Source organism: Buteo buteo, chromosome 29 (genome assembly GCF_964188355.1).
Source record: "Buteo buteo chromosome 29, bButBut1.hap1.1, whole genome shotgun sequence".
Lineage (NCBI taxonomy): Eukaryota > Metazoa > Chordata > Aves > Accipitriformes > Accipitridae > Buteo > Buteo buteo.
Window position 1 is genome coordinate 2,289,347 of NC_134199.1, and position 21,262 is coordinate 2,310,608.

The window sequence follows — 21,262 nt, forward strand, 5'->3', positions numbered from 1 at the left end:
ACCAGTGGCCTTGGACAGATTTGGCAAATGCTTGGTGTTCTGAATTTATCAGCTCTTACAGATTCAACAGTGGTGTTAGTTTCTGGAGCTTATCAGCTGCTGGGAGACTTTCACACACTACCTCAACACATACTGTTCTCTTCAGCCTGTGGTTTTCTGGTAACTGTTTCTCCATCCACATTCATCAGTACCAATAAAACCCAAGCACATGCTCACACAGAAAGGGACTTCTTCACAAGTTCAATAACAACAGAACTATAGCACTAAATCTTTGTTAACATTTTATTTCTACATGGGTGACACATATTAGCTTTTCCAAGAAAAAACAGGGCTTTATAAATCACATTTAAACTTCTTATACTCAGATGAGACATGCTCTCTCAACTCTGAGAAAGATACAGCAAGGCATGCAGAAAGTACTGGCAAAGCTCCCTGCAAACAGTAGCCTCTTTTGGAAAGGCCAGTTAAAAGAAAAAAGAAAAAAACCAACAACAAAAAAAGAAATTTAAAATTTTCCAAAGCTCATCAATGCAGAGTACCTCCCAACCCATTCTGTATGACTGACTGAGCAGTTACCTTTTAAGCCAGGAAGCTATTACTATCGAAACCTTATCTAGCTGTACTCTGTTTTCAAGGGGGATCACTTGCTCCAACCATGTTTCTCCCGTTTTCCCCTCTTCCTAAGCACTCTATCTACTCAGCCCACCCAATTAATCTGTCTATTGCTATCCTTGGTCAGTCCTTCCTTCCCACCCAACCTCTCTCCATCAGGAAATCTTGAGTTAGATCCCTCTTGAGGCATCCGAGGTGCCCTAGATCTTTTCTCAGCCACAAACCCCTTACCCTCTTGACCTGATATAGAGAATCCCCTTCAACCAGGAGAAGGCCAAGCAGCTGCTGAACATTACAGCAAAGATACATCTAAGCCCATAGCACCCATGCTGCTTTTCAGGGAAAAATATTTCTATACTAGCTGGCCAATCCCAGCTGTACTTCCCCTAATCTAGTGTCCTCAGCTCTAGAGACTTACACAATGTACCTCACACCACAAGGTGAGGCTGTCTCTACTTCCTGAATCCTATGTGGTTTTGAAATAGTACATTTAGATAAAGGAGATAAAAACAAGAACAGAATGAATTCTCCTCAGAAGGATTCAGCCCTTAGCCGTACAAGCTTACACAACCTGCCTGATGTAATGCACACAGCATAGCTACTTCATGTCAGCAGCTGAGAGCTCAGTGCTACCAACTGCCTCTCTGCTGAGCAGCATTGTCCAGAGACATGGGCTGCACCACCAGTGCAGCTAACCATTTCTCCCACCCCAACCTGCAGCTTTTGGGAAGCACAACCCTTCCAGACAGGCCAGTCTGGGCAACCAAGCCCTCGTCAATGCCTACTCTCAATACACAGCAAAGGCTCTATGCTTGGGGACAACAGAGTGGCCTTTTTAATACTGGCAGCACTGAACTGGGCAATGCAGGTGCAGTCTGTGATATCATTGGATCCTGCTGCGAGATCACACAGGCCATTCTCCATGTCTGGCCTTTTACCTAACCTTGCCAAAACAGGTGAGTCTCAACACACAAATTGTCTGTGATCCTGAGTTTTATTGGAGGGTTGAAGGCACACAAGCTATGAGAACAACTGTGTTCAGGTTTACAAAGGGGTACTGTCTGCCTCACCTACCCACCTTGCCTTTGTGCGTTTCTTGAAGCCACTGGCGAAGGCGGATCAAACAACTCTCTTGCATTGGAGTCAGTTGGCCCAGATATCGCTCAATGTAATCAGCATCCAATTTGTCAGCTGGAAAAAAAAAAAAAGAACAATAATTCAGAGGACACTTGGCATAGCCAGAAAGGAGATGTGCAGTTATTTCTACACATCAGGTTACTTATGATTTACACTGGTAGAGCACAGAAGCCCTAATTTTAGCTGCCCGAGGAAAGTAAGTGATATTCTCACGGTGATGAGGGCATGAGGACACAGACAGCACATAAGGTATCAAAGCTAGATCATTCCACCTGTCTCTTAGAACACTAATATTTCAACTCAACCCTGAAATGCTCCAGCAGCAGCTTTAAAAGAAATATCATGAGCTCTGGCACTCATGTCATTAACCACTCCAAGACCTGGGCACTTAAATCCCCTGGTGTCCTAAAGATCTCACACACAATTCCAATGACAAAGAGGCTAAAAAAGCATCTAGCTGAAAACTGAAATGTTATTCTGCTTACAGACACCAAGGAGACAGGGAGAGTAACACTACCATTTCTGACAGCAAGGGAGATTTTTGGCATGAGGAGAAGTTCTGTGCATGCCAGCAGCTCAAGGTCCCTCCAGATCAGAGACAAAGGACAAGGGGTTTGAGACTGCCAGCATTCAGAGATAGAAGCAGATGTGCCATCTGAGGCTTGTATGTGCAGATGCCAGCAAGGAGAAGGTGGTACCCAAAGGGGAGCAGCACAGGCCAGTAGCTGTGCTGGAGGCATGCAGGCACATGAGGAGGAGGGCTGGGAGGACCACCTCTGAGCTAGATCTTCATCAGGCAGGATTATTTTTTTTTCAGCACATACCATTAACTACAGAATAGGGCCTGGACACCCACAGGATATGCTGTTGCTGACTGATAATAGCAAATATAATTTCTGTAAGTACTACGCCCCCACCAAATCCACAGAGCTAGCAAGCTGGGGAACAGTCCCAGGGAAACTAATCACTTCCTAAACATGAATATAAGCAGAAAAATAAGAGTTACTCTCCTCTTCTGCTAGATAGGGTCTGCCACTCTTAGATTAAGTTTAATCTTAAAGCACATGAACATTTCTTATAGTTAGCTGCTCTGTGGATTTCAATCCTTTTTCCAGATGGATTCCAATACAGAGAAGCTACCAGAGAAGGTCTGGTGAGACCAGAACCATTGATAGTTCTGAATTCCAAGCTTTTGCCCTAGTTACACTCAGCAAAACAAATGCTGTCTTTCCTTCTGAGGAATGACAACTCCTATTTCTAATACCATAGGTCTAAATTAAAAGGCTCCCCCTACTTCTTTTTGTCAGAAAAGAATTTTATTTAGTCTAGAAGATATCATCAGATTAACACATAGATAAAGTCCAGTTCAGGCATTTTGTGCGAGAAATGCGTTAGGCAACATTCTGCAAGTTTGTCTTGGCCGATATAGATGCAAAGAACATCCAAACCAATCCCCAAGAACATTAAATTTGAAACAGCCAAAACATTTCATTGTAATTCAATCATAGCATACTCAAGATACCTTTAAGTTTCTCCAATTTAAGGTATAAAATACCCTAAGGGTCAGACCAAAACCAAGTGTTTTTCTAAGCTCAAACAAAAACATACTGCCTGCATAGTTTTTCTTGGCTTTTCAGTTTTGGGGAAAAAAGTTCCATTGTTTATGTTTGCATTTTTCTTGAAGAAAATAACTTTCCCTCCTCCCCACTCACAACCCAAAAGAAAAACCTCATGCCAAAAAAATAAAAATAAACTCATTAGTCAGTGCTACTCAAGGCATTTAGATTGCCAGCAGCTGCTACTGCCCAGACACTGCATACCGTCAGGGCTGACAGCTTCTGCTGGAGGGCAGGAGCTGCCAGTTTGCTCTTTGGTAGTTCCACGAGTCCCAGACTCAAGGGGTAAATCATCAGCATCGTGTCCAACAGCTGGGGCTCCCTCATCCTTCTGTCCACACACTGGGGGAGGTGTCCAGCGGGGGATGAATGTGATCCCTTGGGAGATCAACTCCTTCAGATAGTGTTCAATCACTTCCTTGCCCTGAAGGGGAAAACTCTCATTAGGAAAAAACAATCCCATCTCCCCAGAACCAGCAAGGTGCAGAAAAACTTTCCTCAGGACAGATGACTAACACTGTTAGAGACAAACAGAAGGGAAATAGTTATCTCCTTCCATCTGCATGACCCCGTTGGAAAAATTTCAGTATGAAAGCACCATACAAGTGGTGAACTGCAACACTGGTCAGGCACATTCTAATACCATGGATGCAGCTACCGTTATAACACTTTCATCCCATTCTCCTGCTCCCAAACCATCAGTTAGTTGCCCTGTTCCTCTGCAGCCCAGGGGAAATGGCCACCGAAAGGAAGGACCTCTGCCCAAGCTACTGGAGAGACAGGGTGCTGATTTTTACCCAGAACTTTCTCTTCCTATATGAGAACAGTGTCCTCAGTGTCTGAGGAGCCTGGCACCCACAGCATCCACTGCTATCCTCCTCTGGTACAGCCTGCTCCCTCCCCTGCACAGACACATTCCAGCAAGCAGATTGTTTTTTTTGCTCATTGCACACTGGCTTTTTCTTCATTTGCCTTACTGAATGATTTCAGAGACATAAGCAAGGGTATAAAACTATACTGGGTCTATTTTACAGAAAAGAAAATAGAGGCACACTGAGAGCAGCTGTTTGATTTTGGTTTTTATGGCACAAAGGAAAGCCCATCTTACCCGCTTGATGTTTGAAGTGTATTGCTTCATGGCAATTTTTTCCACTGTGCTTTCAAAACCAAAAAATGACTTGATGTCAAGAGACGCAGACTGTTCAAAGCAAGTCCACTCTTCATTCTCAGGGTGAACCTAAGTGCAAAGATATACATAGGGTTGGATGGTAGCAGACAGCTCACAATATGGCAGCGCCCTTGTCCCTGGTACCAAACTGGCTGTTTAATCTCCAGAGCTACAGAGTGAGGGGGCAGACAAGGCTTCCTATGAGGCACCAACAGACCCATATTTAACAGTCACATTAACTCACTCAGAGTAATAGAAACACATAATGAACCGGACATATGGATGCTTGTGGTTAACCCAGCATTCTTCACATGCACAAGGAAATCAAGATTAAAACCCATGCCTGCCCCAGCAGACCTGAACAGTAATATTCGTAGCAAAAGTTGCACTAAAATAGTAGTGAGACTGCCCACTTGAAACCATCATGTCAAGATCCTCTTACAGAAAGACACAGATGGCCTCTCAGAACATGCAATTAAAACCCCCTATATCTGCAAAGGAAGAAAAATGCAAACCAGTTTTTCTCTAGTTTTGGATAAGAAACTCAGCCACTAATGTCAGTCTTCCCCCCCAAAACACAGGAGACATGGCAGAGCAGGGAGTCTTCCCACTGTCAAATCAATATACACCTTTCCTTTCCAGTCATTTCCCCTCAGTTACTCTATATATGGTAAAAACCTATATAATCTTTTCCTCTTTTAAACTTAACCCTTTTCTGAGAGGGCTCTGCCTTTTCTCTGTAGGTGCTGCTGTTCACAAACTGACATGAAAGAAAAAAATTCCAGCCCACACACAAAGATACAAGCTCTATAAAGGACACAAATTCCCCCAGGGGAGATATTAAGTAACTGCAAGAGCAGGATCATATTTCTCCAAGTTGCTTCAGAGAACACTGCAGAAAAGGAAAGATGAGAATAAACCTGTTTCCGGTGCACTCTGGCAGGGAAAAGGGAACTGGTAAAAATAGAGCAGGGAACCATCTTGAGGATGTAGACAGCTAGCTCCTGCCCTGTTCCAGGAAAAGCACTCCCCTCAAAGCCCAGCTGCTGACATTTCCTTCCGAAGGACCCAAACCAGAGGCAACACAGCCAAAATGAGCAAGTGCAGCAATGTCTGAGCAATTCCCGAGTTGACCTGGGAGCATTTCAGAACTGTCAGCACCCTTCACAATGATGGAAGTTTGATTTACTGTAGTTTTTAGGAAGCCCTACATAGCCACCAAGTGATCTCTGGCTCAAGAAACCCCCTCACCATCCAAAACGTTAATAGCTTTTCAACTCTTTGTCTTGCTTGAAACAGAAGCTACTTACAGTTTGCTTACTCCCAAGAAGCTGAGCTGTTGTCCAGTTGCCAAAAGAGCAGGTAAGTAACAGGATCTGGACTTTTGTTTAGGGAACAAAAAGCAGTATCTGATTGCTTCTAGAAACAGATGAAGCTATTTAATGGTGACTGAGCCCTAATAGGACAATCACAATTAAATGGCATACTGTTGCTGAAGATACAGCCACAAAGTGAGACACCCCAGGCCACAAATAAGGCTCAAGACCCTTCTCCAAACATTTAGAGCATGAAGTTCATGACAAGGTGCTAAAACTTTTACTTATTTGTGGGCAAAAGTAATTGCCAGACTTCCCTCCAGCCCTCATCATAATATTAAGGGTTTCCTTCTAAATACCCAGATCTAAATACATGCCCAAGCTCCAGAAGCTTTTATTAACTTGAATTTCAACCAAAAAGAAATTCAGGGAATACTGGCAGCTCTGGAGCACCATCTGTGTTTTCTACTCTCACCCTAGGGCCTAACACTCCAATCAGAGAATCACAATCAACCTAAAAAAGTTTCTCAAGCCTGATGAAAGCACTGGAAAAAATCCTGCACCCTAAGACCCAACAGCCTTTCCAGTCCAAGAGTATCTAATCATAGTACGCTATGGTCCAGTGTTCAAATTCATTCAAGCAACTTTGCCCTGTATTATTAGTGCATGACTTTCAACACTTCCTTCACAGACAAATAGAAACAAAGCACTTACCGAGTAGCTACATGTCTCAAGAACAACAACACGGTTGGCAAAAGTCTCATTGTGGGCTTCAATGCGGAGAGTTCGCTCTTTCCAGTTCACTGTGTTTTTCTGGATGAAGAAAACATACTCTACCCCTGCAATCTGAGAAGGATGAAGAATCAAGGGGGGGGAACGGGACAGAGAGAGAGAGAAAGAGTAACTTTAGGAGCCTTTATCTATCTGAGCCAGCCAACAAAATCCAGGACTCTTTGTCCCCTAGGTTCCACTTGCCTTCTTTAGCAGCCTGGGAGCATCCACATTCAGTTTGCAGCTCCGTTCAATGATATGTATAGCTCCATCATCACTCCTGGATTCATGCAGGATTTCACTCCCCAGGAAGACTGGGATCTCTGGACATGTAGGAAAGCGCTTCTCATATGCCTGAAAGTAAAAACAAAGCAAGTTTCAGCTTCTGGCTAGATCAGCTTTAACTCTTTGAATTAATTCCCTTACAATAAAAGTCCAACAAAACAGAGGCCCTTCACCTCTGAGAAAAGGGGAGGCAACGCAGGGGTTGAAGTTAAAGCAAAGTAGTTACAAACAGAGCCAGCATCTGCTCGTGTCAGTCATCAAGCTAAGCGTGTCTTAACATAACTTTTCTTTCACACGTGAAGTAGAAAGAAAAGCCGGTTGTTAAAGAGTACTAGGAAGGGACTCATAACAACTTGAGCATCAGGAACCTTATCTTTAGCTAGCAAAAGCAAGCACAGCTCCGCTGATTTCTACTAGCTAAAGACTTGACCCAGAGATAATAAAATCCAAGTCAGACATATTGCCTTTATGAAGAAGCTATTGAAAAATATTTAATACTCCTGTGCCTTAAAATGTGATGCGTCAAACAGTTCTAGTTGCCCTAGACTATCAGGGGTAAGGCCACCAATTATTGGCTACTCACTTTGACTTGATTTATCCATTTCTAAACCAATTCTGCCCTGGTTCTGAAATCTTCCTTGTTTTAATTAACCCACATCCCTCTGAAAAGCCTTTTATCCAAAGCTGCTTTATCAGCTCTAGCAAAAACACAGCTTTCCACGGCACTTGCAGCAAACAAAGTTTAACTTGTGTAAGTGGTACCTACCATTGCTTCTCTTTCCCTAACTTCTCCATCTCTCATTATACTGAAAGCTCTTTGCAGGATGGAATGTTTTCCTTGGATTTCTGAAAGTGTCTTGCATGTTGCAACGCTGTTGTAAATATGTAATTGAAGCAAAACTAGCACAAGCTACACAAGAAGCCCAGGATTCAACTACAGCTGAGACAGGAGGAGAACCTTTGCTCTCTTTCCATTGCACTCAGAGGTACACCATTTTGGTCATAAGGTTTTATTGCTATCATTCCACAGCTAAGCCTGACCTCTATGAACTGCTGCCACCTTCCCATCTTCTGCAAGACACAACTGTTTTATCCAGCACATAATTCTCTCATGAGTATTTATAGTTTTATCTACCACAAAAGAAAATATTAATGTGATAATGTTTGAGATCAGCTCAGTTGTCAGCACATGCACAGCACCATGGGCACCCTTAGGGTGGCTGCATTCTCTGTTACCACAGCAGTTCAAAGGCTGGTTGCCCATGTACATATTCACATACCCTGGTGCTGTGAATAATACCTGCTCTTAAAATAGCTCAGGCACTTAAGGACACATTCCATATCTCCTGCTCCTAGACCTCTGAACGGAACAGAAGTTATTTCAGATTACCGTATTGCTCTAGTATCAGGAGGAAAGCGCAAGCAGACTACCAGCTGGAGCTCTGGCCACAAACAAAGCGCACAGGTCTTTAAATAATCCTCTCCAAGTCACTGAGTAATGTTCTGCTTGCTTTGCTACATTTCTTGGAGAACTTTCCCCATATCTGTGAGGCTTCTACCTGTGCTTTTTCTCTTGACCACAAGAAAAACTAAAACATTTTAGATAGATATAAAACTTCCCATGGCAAGTGACTATTTCCAGTACCAATCCACCCAGTTCCATACAACAAAAGCAAACTCATTGTTTTAAGCTTAATTGGTTATGACAGAAATTCACAGATGGCTGTCAGGCACTGCCGCAGGATGCTTTCAGCTATCCGCTCCTGGTATATTCCACTTTCCTCAAAGGTCACAGAGCATAATGGGTGCATCCCTTATTACCTGCTCTCTGGTATCTCCAGCTGCCAGCACATTAATCTTCTCAAAGTTAATGCTTCCTACTCCTGCCTCCACCTGCCCTCTCTCAATCCTCCAGACTCCAACCTACCATCTTGTGCTATCTTGAGGTCTCTTTACCCTCTTCTCCCTCGCTGATCTTTTCTATTCTAGCACATACAAGCAAGAGTGTCTCCAAGCCACCCATTCATAGTTACTAGAGTCTCAGTGTTCAGGCAGTGAAAGCTGTGAACACCTTTGTAGGCCACAGGAATACCAGAACATTTAGCAACTATTTATCAACTGCTTGTTCCATGCTGCTCCTTACACATGCCCTTATCACACTTGTAGGTGTACCTGAAAAAACTTATCCCAAAAGAAGGCTGCTCCAGTTAATCCCATGACTTTGAAAAACAGCAGCTAGCACAGAGGCTAGACAACGCCTTGAGTGCCAGAAGATCACGTGAGAATGGTACTAGGATTGTCCACAGGCTTGACAGCAAATCACAAGTCCACCTAAATACCCCTAAAATCCCACACCTCCGTTCCTGCAAGGACTGCCAGGCCCTCCTCGCCCTCAACTACACAGGCACCATATCCCTTGCTGCCTGAACTCAGACATGCTCACCACTGCCTCAGCTCACAGCTCTGGGCAAGCAGATAACATGGTATGTTCCAGGGCTCCATGTTCAGTGAACAATGACTAACCATAGGAAGCAAAGGCTGAGCCAACACCATCTATTTCTCTGTCAGGATTAGGGCTGGCCAAGGATTTCTTGCCCCAAATACTCATGACTTCCCACAAATTTAAGAGGTGCAAAGCAGCTGGAGCAGAAGAAAGTCCCAAGCAGGGTGATCTCAGCTTCTCATCTTCTACTCTTTCAGGAGTGGAGCTGTGCCACAAACATTTGAGGGACTTTGCAGAGAAACAAGAGCTGTTCTACCAGGACAGCGAGCGATCAAAGCACAGATACTCTCCAAAGGCCTCACTTCAACAGCTTCACCAGGAGTACCGAACTGTAAGTACCTCCTCACCACTGAAAGAGCACAATGGGCAATCTGAAGCCCCACACACTACTGAATCCAGATGATTCTGGCTCTGATTTGAAGATAAAGCCACTGGATCTCAACACACAGCTGTTTCTTTCTCCACTAAGTATGCACTTGACCCAGCTGGAGACAGGCTTCCTGATAAACTGTCATTAAATCTAGCAAAACCAAGACCAGGACAACTACTAACAGAGTGCAGTCACTATTTCAGACAGCTAAACAACATCTGGAGAATGAAGAAAGGTCAGGGCAGAGAGTCACATGTCTATGTCCATCCCTGGTGATATAACTAAGATAACAGCCCATCACCTAAATAGGTAGAACATTTCCATATTTGAGAAAGAATCCCTTTTGCACATTGATATTAAGTCCTTCGCTAATCTTCTTTGCACAACAACTCTAAAAATACAGCAGCTGAAGATGCCCGAGATCATATGAAGGACAGCTGAAGCACCATGCTGCAGTCACAGTAAAGTTGTACTGTTAACATGCCTGATCTTTCAACACTGAAGAGACTGAGCTGTCAGGAGAGCAACCCATCTTTTGCATCCAGCATCTTCTTAGGAAAATCAGTATCTATACACAACAGTACATTTCTGCTCCAACAGAGAAATTGAAGGACATTATAAAGACAGAAATATTTTAAATTTTTTTCAAGCCATTGCCAGAACTAGCTGTTACTTTCTCCTCTATGATTCTGCAGAGTGCAAGGTGAACAACAGAATATCCTAGTCAAATGAAAGGCACAGAATACTTAATATTAGCTTGTTTTAATACTTCAGCTGCTAATCTGTCTGCATTTGCTCTTTCATCTCCTTGCTGCAGTAGCTCTGCACTGATTAGTATATAGGAACTACGATTTGTCTCTTCCTTCTCTGCCCCTCCTTCCCCAGAAGGAATAACAGCAGTACTGTGCCACTACTTTCTCTTAAGTGTATACCTGCAACATTGCTTTAAGACAACCACCTTGATGACTGAAGTCTTGAACAGGATCAAATATATATATATATACACACACACACATACACATATATATGTATATGAAAATGAATGACTCCATAAAGCCACTCCCTCCCTTCTTTTAAACCCCACCAGGATTAACATCAACAGGCAGACCCAGCTAACACTTTGTGCACCTCCTGCAAATCCTCCAGCCCAAGCAAGCCAGCACATCACGCTGAATCCCAGCTTGGGCTTCTTTTCTAGTATAATCAGTCTTTAGTGTTGACTTCACACCAGATCAAACTGAAGAAGATCCCCAAGCAGTCACACAGCTGCAGGAGCTGTCTAGGCAAGCCAGAGCACTGCATACACCTGATATACCAAGAAAACTATCTCAACAACCCAGCTTACAATAATTATTTTCTTAAAGGTTCAGATTAATGTGCTCTATTCATACCCAAAACAACCACTTCACCAGAGATGGTGGCTCAGGCCCACCAGTGTCCTTCCCTAAATCAAGCTGGTTTTTCCCCAGATTTCTTGCAGAAGAATTGTTGCAAAAAACAACGCAATATTGTTTTTTTGTAGTGGACTGTATATATAATGTGACCAACATACAAATGTCATTTAAATCTTTGCAGTCATCTCCCTCAGACTGAAATTACACATTAAACTTCACAAGAGGACTGGGTGAAGACAGAGGGATTTGGGATCTGTTTGAACTCTCCAAGATATTTTGCTTGGAAATAAAACCAATTGGTTTTGAGTACATCTAAAGTGTAAAAAAAAAAACACCCAACAAACCCATTTAGATACAGCTGACAGCCTGTTGGAATTAAAAAAAATTCAAAAACGTAGAAAATAAATGAAAAAATTTACAAGTGAAAATTTCTAGCTAAAAAAAAAGTTAAAACATGCAGGGAAGTCATAACAGATACTCAAGTAGTGTCGGATCTTCCTTTCCCACTGAAGGGAAGATGAGGGAAATTTGTGCAAGGCTGCAGCACGTGTTTGTGTGAACATACCACTGGCACGACCTGCCCCGCTATCCCAAAGCGTCTCAGCAAATGTGCTGCTTGAATGCGTGTGGCCAAGCAGCCACGGGGTCTGCCATGGCACGGGGTGCTAGAGCGGGGCTCTCCAGCCTTAGTGCATAAACCCAAATTAGTGGTAGCACAGACAAGGCTTTTTCAAACTGCTTACACAGTGACCTCTGCATCCCAGCCCCCTTAGTGCCACAGAAGCTGACAAATGATTAATCACACCAAGCAACAATTAATCAACAGTGATATGGCTGACTATGAAATCAGTGGAGTGCTTTGACCAAGGTTTTGCCCTGCGATTTCCTGGAAGATGCATCTGAGTGGGTTTTACCTATGCTGGCCAAACGGTTTATGGGAACAGCACTGTGACAGATTAAAATCAGCTTGTGAGAAGAGAGTCTCTGAGAAGAACAAAAGGAAGCCACACTTATAAGTGTTCTTAACTGTTGGTCAAATACACAATAAACAGTATAAAAAAATGCATCTGTGAGAAGAGATTGCCCTGAGGGTCAGAAAATGCCAAACGAGAACAAGTTATACAGGAATACAAGTGTCAAAACAAAAAAAAATTACATTCTAAAGCCTCACAACCACAGAGAAAAGGGGAAATTACCCTCCTCTACAGTCCCCCTACTTCACCTGCTTAACCCCTTTCCCTCTAGAGTGCAGAGGTCCTCTGAGTCCTTCACCTTCCTAGTACCAAGGTGTTATACATATTGACAGTGCAAGTGTGTTCCTGCTCCCCCGGAGTTTAATCTCCTGTAGACTGACAATAGCTGTATCACTGCTGTTTCCTATACGATCCAGAGAACATGGCCAGAGGGCAGGATCTTTTATAACAGCTACTCCTGTTTCTCCTCTGCAGGTTTCAACATCCTTTTCTATCAAGTGACCTTGAAATCAATTACACAACAGAGGCCTTAGGAATCCAAAACAATAGGGACCTCCAAAGCACTGAATTACTGCATGAAACAAAACACCTCAAAAACCCAAACTCTTCTGCACACATCGAGGCTCCTGGCAGCTTCTTCCAGCCCAGTGTCTGCTGGGTTTTGAGTGGTTGCAATGTGCTCCAACCAGAGGCAGCTTTTGTTAGATGATCTAGTTTCATACCTTAATATCCTACAGGGAATGTTACCCTCTCAGTCTTGGGGCTGCATACTGACTCCCAGGGCAGCAGTTCTGGCTTTCTCCCTACACCAGTCACCCAAGAGTTGATTCTTCAAGCTTCCCACTAATACACAGTAAACTGGCAAACTGGTTTGGATTCTCCCTATCCGCACACAGATCCTTTAGCAAAGTAACTATACAGAGCTTGCATGCTAAATGCTGCTGTCCATGAAACCATGCAGAAATGTACCAATCTATTTAGGAACAGCGGTTGGCAAGAAAACATTCATCTTCTGCTTGGTAAGTGGTGCTCTGTAGCAGCTGCATGGCCCTCATGTCTTTAGGGTTCAGTTGGTTGGTTTTCGGTTTTTTGTTTTGTTTTGGGTTTTTTTTGTTGTTTGTTTTAATATACTGGTAGTACTTCCTTAGTGATGGCATCATGGAGATCTGCTGTTTCAGATTTGGGCAAGAGCACAGAAATGGAAAAACTATGGCCTGACTCCTGTATGATGCCAAGATGATCTTGAGAGGGATCTTCAAGAGTGTAAAAGCTCAGCTATTGGGGAAAATTATAGTGTGTAGAACACATGAAGGAACTAAACTGTTATGCGCCTGATGTAGACAGAAACTGTTATAGCCAATATTATATGACTATGTTACAAGGATAAGCCTTCATCCTTGTTCTAAGAGCTAAAACACTTCAAACTTTCATGATCAAAGCACAGTTTAAATCTGTATTAACAAGATTCCACAAGGTGATGTTACAGCCATGTGCAGTTTGCCAGGATAAAGGAAGAAAATGTACATCTATGTTGAGATGAACAGGAAACGAGGAGATATGATATCAAGTTTTGAACTAAAGATGTCCAGATCATCATCCCTTTGAAAAGCGATAATGAGAAGCAAGATAAGACCTCTCATCACTTTTAAGTAGGAAGTACACGCATTTAGACCAGCTTTTGAGCAGCTCTAATGATACATAAATATCTCTCTCCAGATTCAGGTGTTTACAGATTATGGCCTTCTAGGAAAATAATAATTTCATCTTGCAGTCCCTGCTACTACTTGGTGGGTCTGCTGAAGGGAACCACAGGGTCTGCTGAAGGGAACCACAGGGTCTGCATACATATTCACCACACACAATAATCCATTTGCTTTGTAATCACTAGAACAGATACTGCTTCTCACTAGCCATAGTAGTGCAAAATAAAATACACGTGGAACAATTCAGTGCAGGGAGAAATCAAACAGATACTTTGGGTGCAGAAATGCACTGAAGTGAGGGAAAATGAAACTTCATTTTAAGGAGGTGCAGAGCATCTGTAGAATAGCAGAAAGTCTTTGTGGCCTGAGAAAAAAACCTTTTGCTGGAAAGAAGAAAAAGATTTGCTAGTGAGAAGACCACAGTATCCAGCCTGCAAATGCTGAGCCAGTGTTATGTCTCCCTGGACTACAGCCAATAATTTGCCTCATTTCTTCAGATTTGGTGAAAGAAACAGTTCAGGGAGCAGCAGCTGTCTATTACAATACACACACAACTGAGTGACACAGCAAACCTACTAAAACCAGGACATGCACTGCAGCTGCACAAAGCTAACTCAGGAAACTACCAACGTGCCTGATCTCCTGTCTGAGAAGAAACAATACCCCATTCAAGCTATTCTGCTATAGCATTCTCTGCTTACCAGAGAGAAGAAACTTGGTGTGGAGCAGTTCAAGTCACAAACAGCACGATGCATTGGCCTTTACAAATAGCTATGGAAGTGACACCTTATCCAGGAACCATTGCTAGCTGGTTGGACACATTTGTCACAGCCCATTGTGGAAAGACAGATACACCAAAATAGGAAGGCAAGGAAGCAGACATCTCAGGTGACTAACACCTTAAAGAGCAAGACAGCAATCAAGTGTTACATCACACACTTACTGCTCAGTGAATCACCCCCAAAATCAAAAAGGCTGGCTTACAAAGTAATGCTTAGTTGGAAGGGCAATCTGTCATCACCAGAACCTGCTGTGAGAATTTATACAAATCAGCCATAATTCAGGATCAAACTTGGGCAGGTCACTTTGCTTAGTTTAAAAAAAAAAAAAATCCATGCTGGTTGAGATGTAACAATTGATGATGGTTCCAAGTTTTCTCACCTCTTTCAGTCCCTGCTGAAGAGCTTATTATTTGTCTTCTGCACCTCCACATTCAGTAGAAGAGAGAAGGGGTTTTTAGTCACTACTGGAATACAAGATAGTGGTGATACCTCCAGTTATGTTGTGTCTCTTTGTGCTATGCTGAAGTGCCATTGAACTATAGCTTACTTTAGAGCTCATCCATTCCAGCAGTAGACTGCATGGATCAGATAAGCTTGAGACACGACTCATCCTTCAAGGAAATAAGCCTCCATGTTGCTGCTGGAGAAGGTGATTAAACAAAATACAGACTATCCTGTACAGACTCTTTGAATTACTGTAAATCTTCTCTCCAATCCACACATGATGCCAGCACCATTTGCTCTTAAACCATTTTTGCCCAGCAAATGGAGTCTTAGCAGTGGCAATATAAAGCTATCAAAGAGACTTGCATGATCCCCACAAGGCACACTAAGGTGCCCAGATGTGCAGATGTTGCCAGCAGTTCTCCAGAGCTCTGAATGAATTAAGCAGTTCTTCCACCTGCTTCCAGCAGTTGTGGTAAACAGCACTTACCAAACATTTTCTGCATGCTTGAGGGGAAATGTCCCACACCATAATCTCAAAAGAAATGTCAGCTCTTTGCTCAGCCTGACTATTGCTCACTCTCAACCTGCTTAATACAAGGTGGTGGTGGTGGCAGGGCACAGGTGCTGAACACATGAATACAGCTGTGAAGAATCATCCCAACTGACACAGAGATCATTACTTTCAGACTTCTGTTGCCAAATGCTTCTCAGCAGTAAGATGATGGGATATTTATAGAATATCTTCACAACATGGTTTCAAACCATCAAGTCACACTGAAGCATCAGGTCTTGAGTCAACACTAGATCCTCTGTAAGCGCATAAATTGTTAACCCAGTAGCTTCTGACAGTCACAACAAATTTACCTTCAAAATATGGCAAAAAAGAGACAAGGGAAGCTGCCGCCTTTAAAATACCTGGCACAGCCCATGGCTGCAGACATATCATCCACATCCAAAGACAATTTGTCTGCATTAAAGAAGCAAATTCTATAGACCTAACAATCCTGCCAGAGAAAGTAGATTCTGTTTTGTAGGGGAGCATCCATTTCCTAACTATTGCTCAGATTACTATTGGGACATTTCATGTCATACGTGACATGGATTGAACACCAAAGAATAACTATTTTAAAGCATTTTCCCCTTTGTACATTGATTCTCTCAGTTTCTAGGGTACTGCCAACCAGAAATACCATTTCAGACAGTATCTGAAAACTGTGTCATTATCTATGTCACAGCAGCTCCAAAGGAGCTTTCGAGCACTGAGCATACAGGCTACACACTGCAAAGCTCTACCCCATGTCATCTGCAGCTATCCAAGGACACAGTGGGTAGCAGGCCACTGCAGGAACCTCTTCTCTGACACTCCTGCAGATGCTGCACTTAGAGCTCCACTCCACTCTCTCTGACTACTCTGCACAGCCCTCTGATCAGCTGCACCATCACTGCTGCTTGAGGGATTCCAGCTGCCAGAAACTGCTCTGCCCCCCCCCCCGCAGCAAGTGCTCTTCTGGTTCCAGAAGTCACACTTGAACACAGAGGCTATAAACCGGCATCAAATATTTTAGTTAAGATTCTACTTTTCTTTCTACATCACCAGCCTGTGATGATACTAGAATAATGACAACAACTTGGAGCTCCAGATAGGAATATCCCAGGCTGTAATTACAATTAAGTATATAGGAACCCCCAAAACTGTATCCTGTGGTGCATCTGTGCTGTAGGCACTGCAAGATATTGTGCTGTAGTTGACCTAGACAGCCAATCTGCACATCTTATGTAGCAAGACAGCAGCAGCCTTTCTGAGACCGGGATGGGTTGTGAACACACACATTGAACTTGTCACTCTAAACAAACCCACAGAACTAACGTGATCCTTGCTAGACATCAGTCTGCTTGTACATTATACAGCTTTCACACACCATTTTATCTCTTACCACCCCACCCCATCCCCCCCACCAATTTGTCTGTTACCAATGTGTACTGCAAGCTGTTTGGGTCACACTGTGGTGCCTACCTAGCAAAAGAGGGCTCAGAGGTTCTGTTGCAAAAGCATCACCACATCAGTCGGTGAAATATTGAATCCTTTAAGACACCACATAATTAGAGAGGAGAGCATGCACGATGTATCAGGATTTAAGCAGTCTCTTTATACACTCAGTGTGCTAAATGCAACAGGAAGAAGTCTTTAAATAAAGCTACTTAAAGATCGAACATCTTTAACACAATGCATGTTGATACTGAAAAGGCACAAATGAAAATAATTTTGAAAAAGTATATGGAAACAATTCTAGCTGTCAGGACCTGAACTTCAGTATTCACAGTTTCTTCTCTTGCAGCTAAACCAGACAGCTAAAATAGCAAAGAGCTGCTTTCAATTAGACTGCATATACAAGCCTCCCAACACCACTGGCACAAAAGAATGTTGGGACAATTGTGAAGTGATGCATTTTGATTTTAGTCATACTGGATGTTTGACTCTTATATGTAACTGTGGGCCAGATCCTCAACTACTGTAAATGAGCAAAAACTTCAGTGGCTGCAAAGCAGTTTTACGAGCATGCAAATGGCCACTGTACTCAAGACTGATCTGCTGGTGCATTATTCAGGGGCAGGAGTGAGGACCCCTACCAAATCCAGTGACTATCATCAAGACTGTCTCTCTCACATGCCTGACCCTGCTGAAGCAATCTCACACAGGGACCATGGATGTTTGCTTTTGATGGGCTACAACCCTGTTTTACAGCATTAGTAAAGATGATGGAGAAGGAATACCTTCTGCTGCTTAATCCATGTGAAGTAATTTCTGACTCTAAATAAACCTGCAGCATTTGTAGCCTGAACTAAATTTGCCTCCCAGCTTGTTAGCGCCCCCCAACACTCCAACCATACTGAGAAGAAACAGAAGTATACACCATTAATTTCCTACTTTATCTTACCTGAAAAATAAAGAACTGCAGATCAACTAAATGCAGAGAACATTGAATTGCTGCTAAAACTAGAAGAGAGAGTCACAGAGCTGCTTGGAAGTACAAGTGGCCATCCAGGATCTCAGATGACCAAGCTTTCACTTGCAGACACAGGCAGGGGAATCATGAGCTGCCACCTAATAGATCCATTAGAGAGTCCAAGTGATGCTCAAGATAAGAAATGCCTGTACACCACACATGAACCCAGAGAACAACCACCCCCTATCCCAAACTAACACTGCACATAGCAGAAGCACCCTAGACTGAAGATTACCATTCAACTACTGCAGTGAGAAACATACACCACTGCTGTCCATGTGTGCATTTTCAAGACATCGGGCTCTCCGCTGCTCATATATGTGTCAACACATGCCGTGAGCAGCACCAAGAAATGAGGTCAAGCAGAAAGCAGCATTGACTCACATCATGCACATGTGGGGCTCAAGAACAGTTTCATCTTAAACATGGAGTACAACTGGTACACACAATGAGAGCCGATGCTACTGCAAACTTCCAAAACCATGACATATTCTGTCTTCAAGACCATGACTTATTTTTAGAGAACAGTAGTAAACCTCTCAAAGGCTACAAACATAAAGCTGATATCCTGTATGCAGTAAGCTTAAATGTCAAGTTACATATATATATTTTCACATATACATGTAGCGCTTTAGCTTTTAACTAAACTCAGCCTTTAACCTACTAGTTGTGTTTTGCAGAGCTTTCATTTCACAGAAAAGCTAGAATCTCAGATAGTAAAGTGATAAAGGTTTGATCTGGTTCAAGGTGTAAAACGCACAAGCAGAACATTCTCCTTTTCAGGATCTGCATCCTTTACTGTTCCCTTGGCACCAGGCTGTGCAGAAAGACCCCTCGCTTGCAGCAGAAACCATAAATTGCTATTAGTAGCAATAACAGCTGAACATGAAGTGCATTGTAAATGTGGCAAGAGGACCAAACAATTGACAGAAGCGCTGTCATGAAGTTTCTCATTTACACCACTATTGCAGCAACTCAAACTATACATCAAGTACAGAAGACCATGTAAGAGTCTCTGGGGGGTTATTTCAGATCTGTAGCTTTAGGAACCATCCTAAGCAAATTCAGTGTATACTATAAAGTGTGTGAAAATGGCAGATATCAATTGCAAGTGTGAATGGCTGAGTGCACTACTAAAATTAATGGGAACAAAACTCCCTACTACTTTCAAAGCTAAAATTCTCCAGCTGGAACTACCTCATCTAACCTAATAATTCATTGGCAACAAATAATATTAAATATGCAATCTCTCTCTTAGCTCTGTTTCCTGTACAGCTGTGCATTTTGGAGTTGCTCACCCAAATCAAATTCTCATCTCCATACATCAGAGAAGGCTCACCACAATTTACATCAGAGTAAGTTATCACTCATGAGCTATGTGGCAGAATTACCCCTCCTTCTGGATTCTTCCCTCATTATAACATCTCATTAAAAAAAACTTTTAGCTTTAACACTACAACTACTACACAAAGAAAACAAAAAGTATGTTTATACTTGGGGATTTTCTTGGCTGTAAAATAAAATCAGGAGACATACAATCTCAAATCTGCTGATCTAATTGAAAAGACAAGATCAGGACCAGAGAGGCATGGACAACCCATTTCAGGGAAACAGCTCCATTTAAAAGGAGACACACACACACACAAAAAAAAAAGAGATAAAATGGAAAGGAAAAACATGACAAGATAACAAAGCATAACAAATGTCAAGGTTCTTTTCAGGCATAAGGGATAAAGGTGTCATCAGGCACTGCTTATAATTTGAAGAGCGTAACATTTTTGATCCTTTAATACAAGTGCAGATTAGAAACAAAGCAGGTGAAAACGACTACTGTGAATTTGGACAGGTGTGGAAAGATTGTCATTTGTTTAAATCTTTTTAGAAGGGAGGACTCTTCTAACAAGAAAAAGAAAAGATTCAGAACTCCTGAATGACCAAAAAAGACTTGGAAGCTGATTCCTTTTTACTTCCTCAGATGCACAGGACTGGCAAAGAGAGCAAGAAGGGGAATGTAGTCCTCCTTCCAAGGACGGGGAAGATACATCAAACCTACTGCCTGCAAATGCCAGAACTCAAGCTGCAGAAGTATTAGTAAGCAGCAGAGTGTAAATCCATAAACAATTATCCAGAGGCACGCAATAACAAAGGTATTAACAGTAAAAGCACTGGCTCATCTGTCAAGCACAGTCCTGTGTTGTCTCGAGGATGAGCTGCACACACATGCACTCTGTACAAGTCCAAGGAAGATAAATGGTGTCCTGATGGCAGGGCTCAACAAAAGGCATGGGAAACACTGTATGTTTGAACAAGGCCAGGAAGCAATGAATCGTTTGCCTCATTTGGCTATGACAACCCTATTTCTCAGATCCTCATATCTGAATGAAGCACACACACTGTTTTCTATAGTGCAGTCCAAACATCTGAAGTTCTGGGGGAAAAATACTTTTCCTAACAAACACTGCTTACCTCATGACATAGCCTGAACTGACCACAGGAAGTGTGACCCTCCCCATTATACAGATGAGGAATCAAGCACAAGTGTATCAAGCTGAAGGGTGCATAGAGACCCGTAAAATAAGGAGATGTCTTGAGGTCACCCATATGACCTCTGCTTTCCTACCGTCAACCACAGCATGAGACCTCAACTCTCCAAAGGTTCACACAAAGCATTTGAGGGGAAAAGTTGAAAGCAGCTGAATATCAGGTTCCCAGTGCTGAGGAAGCTGCTGTCAGATTTATGTTGAAGCAGATTAACACCAATGCCACGTGCTGAGGAGCAAAACAGCTTCACTGTACGCCCACTCTCCCTGCAAAACTTCCAGCAACTGACAGCTAGCACCTGACAGCTCTGTGAAATCTGCACTGCCTCCACACAAATGAAAGACTCCATCTGAACGTATCAAAAGCGATAACAAAGCCTGCATCCAACTCAGCCTGCATGGACTGCCACTAGATTGAAACACTACTTTATAATGCCAGTATTCATAATAAAGCAGATCCTGCTGCAAACTTATGATCTTCACAGGACATTAGAGTGGGACTAAGGGGTCTATATTCAGCTCCCTATTCCACTACACAGTCCTTTGGGTGACCCTGGACAAGTAACTTGATCTTCATAAGAAAGAGGACTAATAACTTTGCTAAGATAATGAGAATTTGAGTTTGCTGAACAACTAAAG

The 21,262-nt window shown here is 42.7% G+C and overlaps 1 protein-coding gene across 7 annotated transcripts in view; it reads right to left on the reverse strand.

Annotated features, from left to right (window-relative positions):
- SEC14L5 (SEC14 like lipid binding 5) overlaps positions 1-21,262 on the reverse strand; it is a 41,959-nt gene that overhangs the window by 13,282 nt on the left and 7,415 nt on the right. For all 7 annotated transcript variants that reach the window (XM_075018376.1, XM_075018378.1, XM_075018374.1 and 4 more), the window contains 5 exons: positions 6,825-6,974; positions 6,564-6,695; positions 4,474-4,602; positions 3,570-3,789; positions 1,691-1,803 (listed from right to left, as the gene is read on the reverse strand). In XM_075018376.1, coding sequence (XP_074874477.1) covers positions 1,691-1,803; positions 3,570-3,789; positions 4,474-4,602; positions 6,564-6,695; positions 6,825-6,974 — 744 coding nt within the window. The remainder of the gene's footprint in view (positions 1-1,690; positions 1,804-3,569; positions 3,790-4,473; positions 4,603-6,563; positions 6,696-6,824; positions 6,975-21,262) is intronic.